This window comes from Symphalangus syndactylus, chromosome 13, assembly GCF_028878055.3.
Source record: "Symphalangus syndactylus isolate Jambi chromosome 13, NHGRI_mSymSyn1-v2.1_pri, whole genome shotgun sequence".
Classification (NCBI taxonomy): Eukaryota; Metazoa; Chordata; class Mammalia; order Primates; family Hylobatidae; genus Symphalangus; species Symphalangus syndactylus.
Window position 1 is genome coordinate 113,870,635 of NC_072435.2, and position 20,183 is coordinate 113,890,817.

Here is a 20,183-nt window from a genome sequence, read left to right on the forward strand (position 1 = left end):
GAGTACAGCTTCTTGGTATCCCTGGTGTCTAGCACTCACTCTGAGAGTGCTGGATGACGGAATAAATGCACTTAGTTATAAAGCATCATAATGTTACTTAAATGTTTTATGCGGAGTCACAAAAATACAAGTCCTTGACAAGTAGGCTGAAAACAAAAATTCTCGATTCTACTTCTTTTGATTCTTCATTGTGTGATATGGCTTATAACAGGAGTTCAATAAAATTCTATTACATGTATTTAGATGGAGTTGATTCCTTGTTCTGTGAGTGGGCTTCCTTTTATCAATAGTACGTTCATTTCCTGACCTTTTTTGTATATGCACTCTGTGTTAGCCACTGTGCTAAAAGGCTATAAAGGCTAGGGATATAGGAATGGACCAGGCAGACATAGTCACAAGTCTCACATAGCTTATTGTCTCCCATATCAATGACAATAGTTATGAGCGTAATAAATACCTCCCGAATGTTCTGCTGCTCCACCTCGTGCCGCTTGATCATTATTTTCCGCTTGAAGAAACGACAATTTTTGTCGTAGTACAGTCTCTGTTGAGTGAGAAGGTGGGCTTCCTCTTCAGCCTGCGTGTGCTGCAAGTTCTCTTTATGTTTGGAGATCCGCTCTTGCTTCTCTTTCTTGGGTGTGCTATGGTCCTCATTCATTTCCTAAAAAGAAGAGACAAAAACCAAGCTGGTCTCACTAAATGAAAGGGACTGTAACAGCTTATTGCAACTGAAGATTAAGTTATTTGGAAAGCCAATGCAAATGTAAGCACAGAAAAGCTTGGTGTTGCACATCCTTCCCCCAATTTTTTTTTATTTGCCCATTAATTGAGTATTAAGTGAGCGGGACACTTGTGAGTTTCCATATCTTTGGCTTCTCACTAACAGAAATTATTTGTTCACTCATTCACTCAACACAAACTTAATAAGCTCCTATCATGTGACAGGCAGTGTGCAAGATACAGGACACAAAGGTGAGTAAAAGGCCATGATATCTGCCACCATGTGTCTTTATTATAGAATCAAAAATTAAAGAACCGCAGAAATGAACTAAAAATTACTGTGATCACTGCTTTGAAGAGGACGTACTTGGTCCTATAAGAATTTAACAGAAAATATTTAATCTTGGTAATAACTAAGAAAAATTAGTCGGAGTTAACCAATGGAAAAGGAAAGGGAAGAATACTCTCAGTAGAGAAAACAGCATGTGCAAAACCCTAGGGGTTGGGGAGGAAACATGGTGCCATCAAGGGCTGAAAGGTCAGAGGGGCTGGTGTAATGTAATATGAGATAAGTCTGGCCAGGTAGGAGGGACCATTGAGGCTTTACAGGCCAATATAAGGACACTGATCTTTAGTACAGGAGAAATGGATTTCATGATTGTGGGAGTGTCATAATGAGATGCATTTCAAAATGATTACTCTGGCTGCCATAGGGAGAACAGAATGAAGGAGGCAAGAACATATGAAGATAGCTGGGAGGCCACTGGAAAGGTCCAGGCAAGAGAGATGGTAGTAGCTTGGACAAAGGAAGTAGTGACAAGACTGAGAGAAGTAGACAGATTCCAAAGAGAAGAGGTGACTAGCAAATGTCACTAGTTTGAATTTTAGGAAAAAACATTCTTCACCTGGGATTACAGAGTAAACAAACCATCTATATTTTCAAAAGGACAAAATTCACAATTTTTCCAGAACATCTGAGCAAAGGAAACAAAGCAGTGAATCAGGACAGTTAAGATGTTAAACTATGGTGCAAAGAAGAAGACTACTTGTTAAGAAAGTACAGTATACTCTTCTTTCTTCATTCGGTTAGCTACTCACTCAGCTAAAATCTCCTTTAATTGCTAACACCTATTTTACTTAATGTTTTGTGATGCAGATATCATAGACTATTTTATCTCTTAGCCAAGAAGTCTCTGTAAATCAACTTTCAACTATCCTGTTCCAGTGAAGCTGTAAGTGAAATCTTAGAATCAACAAGAGAAAGTGTTGTTTTCAGAGTAAGCTGGAGTAAGCTGGGATCACAAGAAGAAGCCTAGGTCATTCATCTCTTCATGCCGGGATGTCACTACTTGGTTTGCCATTAACCACTAGACTGCAGACCCCGATTCAAATATAATCACAAAAATTTACTCCAAAATCAAGAATAAATCATTTCTGGACCATCTATCATTCTGTATTAGCCATACTCCTGTTATCTATCAAAAGTGGGGATAATGAAAATTTTTTTTGTCATTCCAAGGACAATATCTGTAAGTATATCAATATCTAAATATGTATGCCATTTTAAATAGTCTGAACTAAGCTTTATTTCAGAAAAAGTAATATTAGCTTTTGCATAGAATGGTCTAGTGGGGTTATCTCAAATTGGCTTCTAGTTTTTTTTTTTTTTTTCATGAGCATGTTCAAAGACAGAAGTTTAGGCCTGTGGCCTTTTGCACTCATAAGTCTGAGTATGGTGAGCCAAAAATTGACGTATGCTTGAGGACTGAGTGGGGACTCTTAAATGCTGTTCTGTGGGAAAATCTTCTAGAAGGTAGAGTTCATGAAATCTCCAAATATCTCAATGTTACAAAAACTCAAAATGGTGGCCATAGTCATAAAGTATGGCCTCCAGTGGATGAGTGGACGCGTGGAGTTAGAAATAAGGAAGGTATCTATTTATTTTATGATTTTTTTTTGAGACGGAGTCTCACTCTGTCATCCAGGCTGGAGTGCAGTGGTGTGATCTTGGCTTACTGCAACCTCTGCCTCCCGTATTCAAGCAATTTGTCCTGCCTCAGCCTCCTGAGTAGCTGGGATTACAGGTGCCCGCCACCAAGCTCAGCTAATTTTGTATTTTTAGTAGAGACGGGATTTCACCATGTTGGCCAGGCTGGTCTTGAACTCTTGACCTCAGTTGATCCACCCACCTTGGCCTCCCAAAGTGCTGGGATTACAGGCATAAGCCACCGTGCCCAGCCAAGGAAGGTATTTAGAGTGGAGAAAAACCTCAAAATTTCTTAGGCTATCTCTGATCCAGCAACATCATATTATGATATAAAAATTAAGCTCAAGCCAGTAACTCAGAGAAAATGGAAAGAATGTGAACCTTCTGAGTTGGGCTATCCTCTCTACACCCGGGTTTTCTAGACCTTTTGGTGTCAGAGATTCTACCCATTCAGCCAGTGTAAATCAAATACAATTTTCTGTTAGGTCTAACAATTACCAGTGGCTTACCTGGGCAGGGCAAAAAATCCCTAGGCCCACCCCAACCCCCTTGGTTTCACTTCCTAACTAAAAAAGAACTGGAGGAGAATCTTGCTAAGTCCTTTATTGCTAACCTACAAATCAGAATATGAGCTCAGGCCAGGCGTGGTGGCTCACGCCTGTAATCTCAGCACTTTGGGAGGCTGAGGTGAAGGATTACCTGAGGTCAGGAGTTCAAGACCAGCCTGGCTAACATGGTGAAACCCTGTTTCTACTAAAAATACAAAAAATTAGCTGGGCATAGTGGTGCACGCCTGTAATCCCAGCTACTCGGGAGGCTGAAGCAGGAGAGTTGCTTGAACCCGGGAGGTGGAGGTGGCAGTGAGCCGAGACTACGACATCGCACTCCAGCTTGGGCAACAAGAGCGAAACTCTGTCTCAAAAGAAAAAAAAATAAAGAATATGGGCTCAAACACATGATTTTATATATACTAAAACAATGCCCCATATTGAATTTTATTAAACCTTAATACACTTAGTAAGTCTACAAAAAAGAAATACTGAGGTTTATGAGAAGAAAAGTCCATGGAGCTGCAGACAATTCACCTGTAAGTACTGGTAAAAGGAGAACTGAAGAAATTTGAGCTTTCAGATCAAAGTGCAGTTCTTTGGGAAGAACTCCTAAGTCCATGAGTGGTCTTCAACCAAATATTCCAGAATCAATCATTCATTTACCAAATATTCACGTGTACAGGGCACAGGGATACAGTTGTGAGCAAACAAAAACATGGTCTGTGCTCTTATGATGCTTACCAGTTAGTAGAGTAAGTAGCTCAAATCATTAAACAAATGTATAATTAAAGGCTCTAGTGTTAGGAAATCAGAGACATCTGTCTTAGTTGAGGCAGTTAGAAAAGGCTTCCTTAGGGAAGTGATAGTTAAGTTAAGATCCTAATAACCAATCCCGCGTCATACAAGGAGAAGTAGGAATTAACCGAGCAGAATTGTGGTCAGGGAGGGCTTGGGGGTAGGGAGAACATCTTGGCGGAAGAAAAGGTATGTGGAAAGACCTTTGGGAAGGGTGGAGCTTGATAAATTTGAGGAACTGAAAGGTGACCATGGTGGCTGGTGCAGCGAAGAGTGGGTTGAGGGTAGCGGCAGCATTAGTGTGAGATGTCACTAAACAAGTAGGCTAGGAGGAGACTGTGTAGGGACTTCTAGGATTTTGACTTGTCCTAAAAGCAATGGGAGGACAATGGATTTCAAAACTATGCAGTAGAATGACCAGATTTATGGTTTGAAAAGATCACTTTGACTGATGTGTGGAAAATACATAGGAAGAAAACAAGAATGGTTTAGAGTTATATCAATGGTTCTTGAAATGTGGTCCCTGAAGCAGCAGCAGCAGTGTCATCTGGGAGCTTGTTAGAAACACACATTTTCAAACTCTACCCCAGAAAATCTAGGGATAGATTTTTAAAATCTGAAAATCTGGGGGTGGGTTAGCAATCTGTTTTAATAGCATTTTAGGTAATTTTTTTTTTTTTTTTTTTTTTGAGACAGAGTTTTGCTCTTGTCACCCAGACTGGAGTGCAGTGGTGCGATCTCAGCTCACCGCAACCTCTGCCTCTTGGGTTCAGGTGATTCTCCTGCCTCAGCCTCCTGAGTAGCTGGGATTACAAGCATGTGCCACCACACCCAGCTAATTTTTGTATTTTTAGTAGAGACGAGGTTTCACCATGTTGGCCAGGCTGGTCTTCAACTCCTGACCTCAGGTGATCTGCCTGCCTTGGCCTCCCAAAGTGCTGGGATTACAGGGGTGAGTCACTGTGCCCAGCCAGCATTTTAGGTTATTCTAATGTAAAGTTTGAGACTCACTGGACTAGAATATTGATCACAATGCAAGACGAGTGAATGTTAAGTTCCAACCATTCTAATGGCAACTTGGTGAGAACAAACATTGGTATCCTTACCTCTTTTATTTTTTCCTTACAAATCTTATACTGCTTCTTCTGACTTTCTAAGAAAGTTGTCAAATCTTTCTTCTGCTGGGCCAAGATCTGTTGCTGGAACTTCTTCTCATCTGCTGCAGCTACCTTTGCCTGATAAAATAACAAATACAATGTAGGATGAATCTGTTCTTTACACAGAATTCAGTGGTCTATATTCTCCAGTGCAGTAAGAGAGTCCATAAGTGCTAATAATGTGACATTTTTGAACAAATAATAAAAAATAATTGTTTTTCTGATTTTCTTGTATCTTAAAAAAAACCCAGAAATTTTCATCATTGATAAATACATTCTGGGCTGGGTGCAGTGGCTCACACCTGTAATCCCAGCACTTTGGGAGGTCGAGGCAGGCAGATCACCTGAGGTCGGGAGTTTGAGACCAACTTGACCAACATGGTGAAACCTAGTCTCGACTAAAAGTACAAAATTAGCCGGGTGTGGTCGTGTATGCCTGTAATCCCAGCTACTCTGGAGGCTGAGGCAGGAGAATCGCTTGAACCTAGGAGGCAGAGATTGTGGTGAGCTGAGATCACACCACTGCACTCCAGCCTGGGCAACAAGAGCAGAACTCCGTCTCAAAAAAAGAAAAAAAAGAAAAAGAAAAAGAAAAATACATTCTGAATTATGGGAAAAATATGAAGGTGAACCATAAACATGCTTTACTGAACACAAAAACATTCATGGGATGAAAGGAGACCTAAGAAAAAAATTTTTTTTGAGATGGGGTCTCGCTCTGTTGCTCAGGCTGGAGTGCAGTGGCTCAAGCATAGTTCACTGCAGCCTAAAAATCCCGGGATCCAGTGATCCTCCTGCCTCAGCCTCCTGAGCTGCTGGGACCATAGGTGTGCAGCACCAGTCCTGGCTAAGTATTTTTAAAAAATGATCATAGAGACTGGGTCCCACTATGTTGCCTAGGGTCATCTCAAATGCTTGGCCTCAAGCTATTCTCTCTCCTCAGCTTCCCAAAGTGCTGAGACTACAGGCATGAGCTACCATGCCCGGTCAGAAGTAAGGATTATAATAAAGGTTTTTAAATCATATTGTTGATAGTCCAAAGGTTAAGTTGTAAAAATGTATAAATAACCATGCCTGGCCAGTTTTATTCCAAGAATCAAACTCTAACTGATTAATTATTCCAACTATCAGATTTTCCAGTGGTATCAACTCAAGTGTAATTGGAAAGCTAATGGCATTTTGTTTTCTTTTTTTTTTTCTGAGACAGTCTCCCTTTGCCACACAGACTGGAGTGCGGTGGCATGATCTCAGCTCTCACTGCAACCTCCACCTCCTGCATTCAAGTGATTCTCACGCCTCAGCCTCCCCAGTAGCTGGGATTACAGGCACAAGCCACCACATCCACCTAATTTTTGTATTTTCAGTAGAGACGGGGTTTCACCATATTGGCCAGGCTGGTCTCGAATTCTTGAACTCAAATGATCCACCTGCCTTGGCCTCTCAAAGTACTGGGATTACAGGCGTGAGCCATTTTATTTTCTTAGGCACCTGCTGCAATCCACAACAGTCACACATCATGACATTTTTGGGGGTCCTAAATGAATAAAACACATACTATATAAAAGGTCATCCAATAAATACTGGCTTCTGAAAGTGACCAAATCTGTTTCTGGTAACCACTGGGTGAAGGATATACATAAGACGAGCGACTTGGGAGATAGAGAGGGAATTATACTTCATGGCTCATGGCTCTTTTAATGTATCTTTTTCACCTGCAACTTCCATTATGGACAATTCTTCCATTATGAACAATTCTCACAACATATTTACCAAGTCAAATCCCAAGAAAGAATCTGACTGATTTATTTAATCAACATCATCCTTGTCTGGGCAGAGGTTTTCATGCCAGACTGCCTCACAGATTGATGGCTGTTGGGGGAAATCTTTCTTCTACAACCTGATTGTTCCTTCCAAGGGAGAAAGAGAGAGACAGAGAGACCAAGAGAGACAGCGAGCTCAATTATGGAAACACCCTGGAACTGTGTTCCCAGTCACTGTATGCCCAGGGAGTACATGTCCACCACATTTTTCAACACTATGGAAGTCTCATGGGGGTGGCAGGAAAGGTGACTCGGTTTTAGCACTGCCTGAGCAGGCAAGTCTGCTTAATTTTGTTTTCCTGTAGAGATAAATCACCTCTTGAACCTAACACGTATCAGTAATAAAGACGATATTATGGGGAGGGGGAAGGGATAGCATTAGGAGATATACCTAATGTAAATGACGAGTTAATGGGTGCAGCACACCAACATGGCACATGTCTACATATATAACAAACCTGCACGTTGTGGACACATACCCTAGAACTTAAAGCATAATAATAATAATAATAATAAAGGATGATATTATGACTATCTGCCTTACCCTTCTGTTTTTGTTTTTGTTTTTTTTTTTCAGACGGAGTCTCGTTCTTGTTGCCCAGGCTGGAATGCAATGGCGCGACCTGGGCTCACTGCAATCTCTGCCTCCCGGGTTCAAGTGATTCTCTTGTCTCAGCCTCCTGAGTAGCTGGGATTACAGGCACCTGCCACCACGCCCAGCTAATTTTTTGTATTTTTAGTAGAGATAGGATTTCACCATGTTGGCCAGGCTGATCTCAAACTCTTGACCTCAAGTGATCCACCCACCTCAGCCTCCCAAAGTGCTGGGATTACAGGCATGAGCTACCATGCCCGGCTGTTTTTTTTTTTTTTTTTTTGAGATGAAGTCTCACTCTTGTCACCCAGGCTGGAGTGCAATGGCACAATCTCAGCTCACTGCAACCTCAGCCTCCCAGGTTCAAGCGATTCTCTTGCCTCAGCCTTCTGAGTAGCTGGGATTACAGGCACTTGCCACCACGCCCAGCTAATTTTTGTATTTTTAGTAGAGACGGGGTTTATCCATGTTGGCCAGCTGGTCTCGAATTCCTGACCTCAGGCGATCCACCTGCCTCGGCCTCCCAAAGTGCTGGGAGTACAGGCGTGAGCCACTGCGTCTGGCCTTTTTTTTTTTTTTTTGAGACAGGGTCTCGCTCTGTCAGCCAGGCTAGAGTGCAGTGGCACAATCTCGGCTCACTGCAACCTCTGCCTTCTGGGCTCAAATAATCCTCCTGCTTCAGCCTCCCAATTAGCTGGGACTACAGGCACGTGCCACCACACCCAGCTAATTTTCAGCCTCCCAATTAGCTGGGACTACAGGCATGTGCCACCACACCCAGCTAATTTTTGTATTTTTTGTAGAGATGGGGTTTTGCCACATTGTCCAGGCTGGTCTTGAACTCCTGGGCTCAAGAGATCCACCCACCTTGGCCTCCCAAAGTGCTGGGATTATAGGTGTAAGCCACCACACCTGGCCTTGTCTGCTTTTAGAATTAGTTTAGAATGTGGATGGGGACGAGAGATGTTCCCTAGAAAACCCAAATAATTGCCGGACTCATTATTTGCTCCCTTTGCTCAGGGGCCCACCAGCCGTAGGCAGGGATTATCACTACTATAAGAGACTATTTGTAGAGCAGTTTTCTTTTGAAGAGGACTGTGGGTATGGCAGATACAGTAACAGACTTTTGTTGTGCACATTCTCAGAAGGTGGCAGCATCTCGTTTCTCTTTACTTGTACCCAGGACACCATCAAGGGACTGATACTCAGAATATATATAATATATATAATTTTTTTTTTTTGAGAAGAGACTTGTTCTGTTGCCCAGGCTGGAGTGCAATGGCACGATCTTGGCTCAGTGCAACCTCTGTCTTCCAGGTTCAAGTGATTCTCCTGCCTCGGCCTCCCAAGTAGCTGGGATTACAGGCATGAGCCACTATGCCCGGCTAATTTTTGTATTTTTAGTAGAGATGGAGTTTCACCATGTTGGCCAGGCTGGTCTCGAACTCCTCACCTCAGGTGATCTGCCTGCCTCGGCCTCCCACAGTGCTGGGATTACAGGCGTGAGCCACCACATCTGGCTTCAGAATATATTTGAATGGACAAGAATGTAACATATATTTTCAGTTGCTATTTTAGCTCTGAACGACAATTTTACATAGCCCCATAAAATCTAGAAACCCAATTTTGCCACCCCCGAAACAACAGTTTTCCTCCATCCCCCACTCCTGCCTCTTGCTAACATCCTGCCACTGACCCCAGCAGGCTGGGCTTGGTTGTGGCATAAAGGCGTGTGTGCACATACTGACCTCCTTTTCTATGATAGCCACTTGCTTCTTGGCCAGCTTCTCCAGCTCGATGGACGAGTTGTTGGCATGCGTCTCCACCTCCTTCTGTAGCTTGAGGCGGTGCTCGTCCATCTCAGCCTTCAGCTTGTTCTCCAGGGCGATCAGCTGCTTCTGGTGCTGGCGCCGCATCCGCTTATAACCTGACATCTGTTCCCGCAACTCGTTCTCCTGCTCATGCTCATGGATCTGTCGTGTAACCTGAATTGGATTAGGAAACAGAACTCAGGTAACCAGGTTCATGGGAGACAAGCTTTCAGGCAAAGTAGAAGGGCCCTGTGGCATAATTTTATCCATCACCTTCACCATCAATTTACCTACTGTTTAGTGAACGCTCACCCGTAGGGGGCACTGTGCTAGACAGACACTCTAAATATTTTATCCCTAGTGCTCAAAACCATCTCATTCATTCATTCATTCATTTCATTGATGAGGTAGGTGATAACATCTCAGTTTTATAGTTGAAGAAATTGAGTCTTGAAAAAAAACTCTTTATTCAGGCCACGCACGGTGGCTTACGCCTGTAATTCCAATACTTTGGGAGGCTGAGGTGGGCAGATCACTTGAGGTCAGGAGTCGGAGACCAGCCTGGCCAACATGGTAAAACCCCGTCTCTACTAAAAATACAAAAATTAGCCAGGCATGGTGGTAGGCGCCTATAATCCCAGTTACTCGGGAGGTTGAGGCAGGAGAATTGCTGGAACCCAAGAGGCGGAGGCTGCAGTGAGCTAAGATCACTCCACTGCACTCCAGCCTGGGCGACAGAGACTCTGTCTCAAAAAAAAAAAAAAAAAAAAAAAAAAATTATTTATTCAGTCAAAATATGTTTACATATTTTTGATATACCATCACACATATTACATGTTCACAGTAACACAGCTAATAAGGACTGGATTGGGAATCAGGCCCTTCTCTGTATAATTCCAGAGCCATGTTATTTCTACTATACCAAGATTTCTCACCAACACTACTGAAAATGAGCCAGATAATTATCTGTGGTGGGGGCCATCCTGTGCATTGCAGGATGTTTAGCAGCATCCCTGGCCTCTACCCACTAGATGCCAGTAGCACCTCCCATGACATGACAATGAAAAGTATCTCCAGATATTGCCAAATGTTCCCTTGGGAACAAAATTCCTCTAGTTGAGAACTACTACACTGGTTTGTTTTGTATATGTGTGTGTGTGTGTATATCTCTATCTATCTATCTATCTATCGATCTATCTATAATTTATTTTTTAAGGATCATGTCTCTAACAGTCATAGACCTTTTAAACTAGTCTGAACATGATTTATTTCCTATTCCTAATATGAAGAGGTGAGTATAAGATCAAGAGATCTCTTAAATCATGTCTCCCCCATCCCCTTCTCTACAAAAGAAATGTTACCAAATTATAATACACTCACACACTCTCCTAAAGAGGATAAAGCATTGCTATGATTTTTGGAAGGCTACTTTTCTGAATAACTTTTCCTTAACTCATTTTCAAGTGAACATCCAACAAATTAAAGCTTGTAAATGTACATTTCAGCACCTCTTGCTCCTCTCTATTAAATTTTTTGTGATTTTCTAGTCCTTCCTTCAATTTATCTTCTCTCTTTATTTTCCTGATCACTTCCTCCCTATTTTTCCTATTTTAGAAAAAAATCTTAATTCCAGGATTGTAACTTTAGTCTTGTTCTTCACTAAGTGATTTGGTCACTCCTATCTACTGTAAGGCCCATCTCCCCAGCCTAACACCCAACCAAGTTTTACAGGAAATTTTCATGCTGCTATTAATTTTCTGTACTATTTTCAGTTTATGGGTTAAAATACATTTTATACAAAGAAGAGTTTGTTTCTCTGCTCTATTTAGAAGGTGGCCCTGCATACTAAATTGAGTCCTTACTAACAAGACAGTGCTGTTCTGTAACTAGATAGTGTTATCAAAGTACACCATTAAACATTAGCCAAACTTTGAAACCTTTCCAGCTGGAAACTAACACTGGGTTTCATATTCATTTCTCTTTTCTGAAGGATAATACTCTTTAAAGTATTAAGAATAAGAGCAGAGGATATTTTAAGACCAAAAAAGGATAGCATCACCCAAAAGGCACCTAACCCTCTAAAGAAAATAAATGATCTATTTTATTATCAGAATTTTTTTTTTTTTTTTTTTTTTTGAGACAGTCTCGCTCTGTCGCCCAGGCTGGAGTGCAGTGGCACAATCTCGGCTCACTGCAAGCTCCGCCTCCCAGGTTCACGCCATTCTCCTGCCTCAGCCTCTCCGAGAAGCTGGGACTACAGGCGCCCACCACCACGCCCGGCTAATTTTTTTGTATTTTTAGTAGAGACGGGGTTTCACCGTGGTCTCGATCTCCTGACCTCGTGATCCGCCCGCCTCGGCCTCCCAAAGTGCTAGGATTACAAGTGTGAGCCACCGCGCCCGGCAGAAGATGTGTTTTTTAATGGACATATTTCAAGATAAAAGGAGGAAAAGAAGTAGTCTGAAATATATGTATCAATTTTACTTCTTCACGCTTATGTTTCTGAAGTACAACTTTAAGGAAGAAACAATTCTAATCAATAGAAAGGATACCATTTAGTCCTTTCTGAATTCAACTATTTTTCAGAAAAACATGGCAGTAAAGTATCAGGGTTAGGGTAATGAATTTTAGATATGTTTTAGCTAGAACCTTTTTCTTATTTTAGCATTCCTTCTTTAATCAGATTCCCAAAGCTGAGGCATGGCACACTCTAAGCTATCATGACACATTTAAAACTTGCCAAAAGCATTGGCTTACTGCCAATAAAATATTCTCAGGATGGTCATTTCCCTAAACCAGGAGGCCTAAAGATAAAAGGGAAATGAGTTGTGTCAAGAAAATTTTCTATTTCAATTGGTGGATGGGTCTCTGTAAAGAGGGTGGCTTTCTACTTCTACCAGATCACACCTGGTACAAGGATGTGGCAAAGAAAATTTACAGAGCTCAATCTGCTATCATTGTACATCACTGAATTCCAGGAGAGACATTTTGCTTTTGAATGCTTCTCATAATGTGGATAATTACCTTCTTAAACTCCTAATATCACCTTTCATTTGTCACAACTAAACTTTCTAAGTTTCAAATTGTCTTTTTGGGTACATATAGAGATACTAAGCTTTATAATTCCATGTTCAAGCTGGATAGATGAATTTAAATAAAAGTATAACCAGATATTTCAGTTGTAAAGTCTAACATGAAATATACAAAAAATATGATATTTACAGTTATGTGTGCCTGTGTGTCTTAAGTGTACACTATGAGTTTTAAGAATACACCTTTTGGTCAATAAAATAAAAGATAATAGCCCACAACTTTTTCATGCATATAGTTTAAAAAGTGCTTTCACATATAATTTACCTCTTTAATTTTTAGAAGGCCTTGGATTCCTATGGTTCTTGAATTGCCTGAGGAAATTCATATCACCAAGGCAGAAAAAGAGTGACTATTTTCTGTTATAAAGTAATAGAGGGAATCAACACCCAAAAAAGTCAAAGCTAGAGAGAGTGGTAAGTCTAAATTACAAATTGAGTAAGTCTGAAATGGGAGAAAGTTATAAAGATATAGTGACTGTAGTTTTTACAATGGCAGTCTCAAAAATGTGATCAACTAAAAGTGGGCAGTACCACCTTGCTCTACCCAGTGGATTGCGTGGAGAAAAACCTTATCTATCTCTTACTATATAACTGACCTTGGGCAAATTACTTAACCTCTTAAAGTCTCTCAGTTTCTTAATGTGTAAAGAGAGAGGAACTGCTACTATCTTCCTCAGGGTCGGAGGACTTTCTCATGTGAAAGTGCCTAGCAGGGTGTCTGACTCCTAGGAAATGCTCAATGTATGCTGGTTTCCTTCCTTCTGATGCCAGGCTCTGCGAAGCATGTACCTTTGCCCTCCACTTAGTATTTCTGGTGATGGAGACACAGATCAGAAGAACTGGATCCAGAAGAAAGGGCACATTTAAGGAAAAAAAAAAAAAAAAAACTGTATCTGTATCCAGGTTGTGGATTATAAAATTATGTATAATTTCTGAATCTGAATTATTACTCATTTCATGTATCTAGAATATGAAAAATAAACAAATAATAAATAATGTACCATGAAAAGGAAGACTACAACTTTTTTTCTAAAGGTTTCTACAGCTGTTCAATGCTACTTTATTTAATTCCAGCAAAATTCGGCCCTAAAACAAACCACTTCATCTGAAGTGCAGAGTGTCTCTACCATGTACAAAACACTGCACTAGAAGGGTAATAAGCAACTTCCTGAACATAAAACAAGAGCATGGTGGCTGATAATGTTACCCTCTTAAGAGATCAAAGCCAACTTACAAGATTAATAATATGTAGGAATGAAAATTATGCATATGATAAAAGTGGCCACCTCAGCACTTAGAACAAATGAAATTTATAGCAAGTTCTTAAAAAGAATACAGTGAGTCACATTTTGGCATTAGAAACTTAACATTCTATTCTTTAGAATACCTAGGGAAAAACTGTTTTTAAGTTTTTGCTAAAAGTAATGACTGATACAGGCAATTCTGCATTTATAAAAGAATATGTTATGAAGAATTCTGAAATGCAAACTTATAAATCCAAATTCGCATGTGATAGCAGGGCTGGAGGTGACCTCATTCATTCGTTCATTCATTTATTCAACACATATTTATTGACAGACTTTGACCATATGGGTTGGGCATGTAGATTGGACAGCATAAGTGAGAAATGGTATCAGCAATGACCTCAGTGAGTTAAGAAGCCAAGAATAAGTAAAGAGATATGCAATATTTTGATAAGCATCCTCTGGTATACTGTACAGGAAGAGAACACATTTTTAAGCATTTAGAAACAGGACTGGGCTCATGAGAGCTGAAACAGTAGCATTTACTGCTGAGGCTCTCATATTTTTATTCTTATGTATCAAATTCATTCAGGTATCCAATTGCACAATTAGCTGAATTATTAGGGTGCATTTTAAAAACTCCAAATGAAGACTCTCTTTTTATGAGTCTTTCTATCGAATCTGGCAAAGGGAAGTAAAAGAATCTATATTTGCATGAATAGAACAATAATACTTTTCTCCTACATGCCTCCTTGGGAATTCCCCTCTCATGCCCTTCTCCCTGACATGTGTTCTAACATAAATTTGCCTGTATAATGCAGTCACAGGTGAATTTGTGTTACAACACATATTAGGAAGAGGGGCAGTGAGAATTCCTTCACAAAGCCAAAAGCTGAACTCTGATAGATACGGTGCTCTTTATATTAATATCTCTATCATGTAAACAGCCAAGAGCCTCGGACACTACAAAGTTTTCAGAAGAAATGACATCAGATGTAGCAACAGCTGAAAACACCCTCATGAATCAGTAATATAATTAAAATATGAGGCTCTCCATAAAAACTCAAGGAAGGCACATCTCAAAGGCCCAAGAAGTCAGATTAGTGATTCTGCAGAACCATATAAACAACTCCTTTTTCCAGATAACACGAGCCCAATATGAACTTCCTTACAGAAGAAGGAAAAGAAAGGTTAAAATAAAGATGCCATGAAATACCCTTCCTTTTCCTAATTCTTCAAAATAAGGGCAATAATCTCTGCCCTTAGAAAATTATAATAAAAATTATACAATTGTAATAAAAAGTTACAATGCTAAAGTTTTCTCAGGATTTCATCTGGTATCAAAGTTTATAGTCCTTCCTCAAAAAAGCAAACACCGCATGTTCTCACTCATAGGTGGGAATTGAACAATGAGAACTCATGGACACAGGAAGGGGAACATTACACTCCGGGGACTGTTGTGGGGTTAGGGGAGTGGGGAGGGACGGCATTAGGAGATATACCTAATGCTAAATGACGAGTTAATGGGTGCAGGAAATCAACGTGGCACATGGATACATATGTAACAAACCTGCACATTGTGCACATGTACCCTAAAACCTAAAGTATAATAAAAAAAAAAACAAAAAACAAAAACAGAAAAAAAAAACCAAAACAAAACAAAGTTTATAGTCCTTCCTTATCCTTTGTTACAAATGCAACTGTGCAGCACTGCATAATACAAAAATCTCAGTTATAAGGTGCCAAAATAATAAAGGCATGTAGCAATACAGGCCCAAAGCCCATGGGCTTCTTCATACACTTGTCAGTAATCTCATTCAAAAGCACAATGTTGAAAGTAATACTAAGGGGGAAAAGCACAAAGCCAGGCCTCTTTTAGGCTATGTTGAAGAAGTAGGCTCATAAACAAATTTTAGGAAGACTAATATCTTTGTCAGCTTGCAAGTAAATTTACAATATGCATTTCATCATTTATTTATCTAGTTATTGAAAAACTAATTTCTAAATTCCTTTTTCCTGTTCACCTTTGGACCTCTTTGTGACTTGTTAGCACCTCTACTAGAAGATGTTAAAGAAAGAGTAAAACCAAAATAAATGATAAATAAATATAGTATTGCCACCAACTATGAGAAGGCAAGGTTTCAACAATGACTTGATTTTTTATTATACTGGACTTTCACTTTCCCATGATCTTGCTCTTACTTTTGTGTCATTTTAGTCATTTTCATTTGAGCTGGGGTCCATAAAACACAACAGAATTCATAATATATTTTTTAAAATTAAATATTTTATGATATTCCAGTGTCCTGATTTATACACTACTATTGGCATTAGGCTTTAAAATAACATAGTGGGTAGAATTGTAGTACTTGGTAATATACATTAAAAAATTCATACCCATAGTTAGATTGTTCAAAATGGGACATGGAACCATATAACACCATACCTTTTCCCTTCCATATTTTTTCCCTCCCTAAAAGCCACTAGATACAAATACCACTGAACTCTGGTAAACTTCCACCAATCCCAACCATGACTCCCAAAGCACTACGTTTAGAGAGGGCGCCCCATAAAAAACAACTTGTTTTGTGGCTAAAGCAACAGCATATCAGCTACTCTGTTTGTAACTTAATATAGGAGCAGGGGCCTTTTAGCAAATCAAAACTTCATTAGAGAGACTGGTTGCAGCTGTTCTCTGGATGGGCACTAGGAAGCCTGTAGGATTCAGAGGGTTCCTGAGGACACTGCCCATAGCCCTGAGGTGGCATAGTAGGGAAGCAGGTTTTATCATCCACAGAGAAGACTGTGATGGCTGATATACACACAGAGTAGCCCTGGGTGAGTTCACAGATGCGAGCGTGAGATTATTCTGGCATGGCTGTAGTAATCTCTTGCTGGGAGGTAGGAGAGGTCATGAATATATGATGTGGGAATGAGGGTGTGGCAAGAGAGAAAAAAGAACCTGTCCCAGAGGGGGAAAGCCACTTGGTATAATGTCTGCTTCACATGTAAAACCACTGATGGTGCTCGGATGCTCAGAGCTTGTTATCATTTCTCCACTCATTTCAACATGAACGGGTCTGGATAAAGGTACAAGTCTCAAAAGAGTCGATGGTAAGTAGTCATAGTTCTCTAAAGCACCATATTTCTTCTTTTGTCAGATATCATGGCATGAAGATAATGATTATTTGGTAATCTCATGATCCTTTATCTAGACTCAAAAGCATATTTTTAGGTGCTTAACAATCATTAGCAAATACATAGTGGACATTTTAAGATCTCCATTACATAGTGTAGCATTCCTTTAAAATGAAAAATTGCTCATCAAAGAGATCATAAGAAACTTCTACATAAAGGAACTTAAAAGTGGGCTTATTTATAAGCAGTTTAAATTAAATTGCTTGCTTTTAGACAGCAGCAGGCATAGCAATATGTAGGTGCTTTAACTTCCATTTTTCCTTGTATTTGGGTTTTTAAAGGTTACAATCCATTATACATTTCAAAGATAATCGAAGCCTTTAAAAGACTTGAGAAATAAAAGTAGAAATCAGGTTTAAAAAATAGGACAAGAAAAATGATCATTTCTGGGTCGGCCTCGGATGATGTCATCATAGGTTCTAAATGTAATAGCCAAGCAGTGTACACTAAGTCTTCCTGCCCATGTGACCTCTAACATCGATTTGGGCAAAACATCTAATGTTTCAATAATTTTTTGGCTGAGAAATGAGATTCAGAAGCAAAAGATTAAAGAGAGTTTAGAGTGCCAAGGATGAAATGATGTGAGTGTGTGTGTGTGTGTGAGTGTGAGCGCGCACGCGCACGCATGGGGGGCCGAGGGGAGGAGGCATGAAAACTAACTCTTCCAGCACACACCCCTTTTGCTACTACAAGGGCATCCAGCAATCACATTTGCAATAGTAAAAATGCTGAAGAATCCTACAGTCTCTTTTCTTCCACAATCAGCCCTATCCTCTCCTACAAAGCCCTTCTTGCTTTATTGGTGCCAGGAAATTCTTCAGGGGTTAAATGGGGAAGTGCAGCCACTACCATTGTTGCAATAAATAAATGAATGAACCAGAACGAACCAGCAATCCGTCCCTGGGAAGCAAGTATCTTATTTTCTACAATTATATACATTATCCAGCAACCATATATTTTTTAAAATTATATTTTATCTTTTGATGTGTGTGTATACATTATAGACACATATGCATCTATACAAAAAGAAGCACAGTGCCCTGCATACATATATAGATCAATACCTTAAAAAAAAATTAGCATTATTTATTTCAATGAAAAGACAAATGGCTTTTAAAAAATTGGACAGGCTAGCAACTTCATCTCAAAGGCCTTATATTTTGCACATACAGCATATACAAACACACACACACATACACAGACACACACACACACACACAAAGGTTTTTTTTTTCCATGCCATGCACAATGCTAAAATATCTGAAATCAGGTTGCTATGCCAACAGATTTTTTTCATAAAATGAATAAAATTATTAGGAGAGAGAAAACATTCTTGACTCCTTTCCTCCCATCCATGAAGCCGAGAGAGGCTCAGGGAGGGCGAGAGGCTGCCAGATGGGGAGGAGGGGAAGGAAGGGAAGGTGGGTAGAGGGGTGTTTGCTTACCAAAGATGCTGATTTGATCGTGGCAAAGCGCTCTCTGTTCCGGTAGTGGAGGGCCTGGCTCTGAACTGACTGGGTAGGCCGCGGCTCAGGCCTGGGATCGCCGTGGCCCGCCTCATCCCTTATGAATACATGATCCTGCAGAAATGGATAAAAACAAGGAGAAAGTCCAGCTGTGCTCTTTCCTCGCCGGCTGCCTCTCTCTCACCCCTCTTTCTGCACAAGCACTGCTGTTTGAAATGCATAGTTTAGCTCTCTGCTAGTCCCCGCAGCTCCCACGGTACAAAATGAATAAGCAACACATTGCAGCCTTCAGTTAGGAATGTCAGCTGATCGCTAGTGGGATGCCTTCTGAATCCCTGGCAGGCTTTTTCTTTACCTCCAGAATTACATATATGCAAAAGAAAAAAAGAATAGAAAAAATAATGCAATGTACAGACTCCTTAGAACAGTTTGCTTAAAACGCTGTAACCAGATAATTCCTTTAAAAATGTCATGTCCATGTCTAGCAAGGAGGATGCTGGTGGCTTTTAACATAAAAGCGAGCCTCCGCCTCATTCCCTTGAAAGATCTGCTTTCTCAATTTAATTTTATTTGAGATCTGTTCGGTAGGATCATCGTTCTGCCTAGAACCAATGTAGGCTTGTGCTGAACTGCCTCTCTATCTTGTGCTGGGAAGATTCGGCAGTCACTGAGGGATCCTGCTTTCCAGTCATGATCGTACACAGTTCTAGCACCTTCTCTCTACAGCTTCTGAAAGGATTTTTTTTTAGATTTAAAGCGACAGGCGTACAATTTTAACCAAATGATACTTTCACAAATTCTTCTTCAACTCAGCATCGGTATGGTCACCAGAGTGAGTAAAGCTGGAATTTAATGTCCTTGACTAATTTAATCAAGCCCATGCTTCTTGATAGGCAAAGATAATTAATCTTGTTCTAACGCCCAGTGAAAAAATAGCATTCCCTGAAAGGATAATAATGGATGTTTCTTAAATGCAACTGAAATGACTTTTAAAGGGGAAAATGCTTTCAAAGGATGATGTTCCTCTCTAGAAAGATGAAGTAGTGGCCAGTCATTAAGTGGCTATAACCCTTCAGAAAAAAGGACGCTATAGTAATTTGTACCTCAAAAACATGTACAACCATGGGGGATTTTAAAATAGTACATGTTCAGGGTGGAAAAGGAGAAATTAATTCCTTATTTCCCTAGGGTTTTAGGAGAAACCATTTGTGAGAAGTCAGTATTGCATTTTATCCATGACCACTTGAAATTTTTTATAATGGCTTTTTTCTTCATCAGGAAACAAAAATTAAAAAGGTTTAGAAAATACAAAATTTTATTATAGTCTAAAATTTTGGGAGAAATTAAATTTTACATCTAGATTTTTATGTAAAAGCCAAGACCCAAGATTAAATTGGGCTGATTTTCTTTTTCCTTTTATACATTTAAAATGCTTTGATGTATTGGGAAGGTATCTACCATTACACCTACATGGAGAATTTTTTTAAATTTATGTATTATAGCTCAAATAATGAAGGGATCGTTAATAAACTTGCCATTGAGGGCATATATATAAAATTCAAGTATATTCTGCAGCCACGCTGTCCAACAAGATAGTGACCAGCCACATATGACTATTTTAATTAAAAATTAAATTCAATTAAAATTAATTAAAACAAAATTAAGCGCAAAATTGAGTTCCTAAGTCATAATGGCTATGTTTCAATCACTTAGCAGCCATAGTTAGTGGTGCCATATTGGTGGCTTA

General features: G+C 39.9%; 1 protein-coding gene across 12 annotated transcripts in view; it reads right to left on the reverse strand.

The window, feature by feature from the left end:
* The window catches only part of TAOK3 (TAO kinase 3), a 229,242-nt gene that overhangs the window by 22,426 nt on the left and 186,633 nt on the right, over window positions 1-20,183 (reverse strand). For all 12 annotated transcript variants that reach the window (XM_055235583.2, XM_055235581.2, XM_055235584.2 and 9 more), the window contains 4 exons: window positions 18,416-18,550; window positions 9,374-9,610; window positions 5,160-5,288; window positions 458-661 (listed from right to left, as the gene is read on the reverse strand). In XM_055235583.2, the coding sequence (XP_055091558.1) occupies window positions 458-661; window positions 5,160-5,288; window positions 9,374-9,610; window positions 18,416-18,550 (705 nt within the window). The remainder of the gene's footprint in view (window positions 1-457; window positions 662-5,159; window positions 5,289-9,373; window positions 9,611-18,415; window positions 18,551-20,183) is intronic.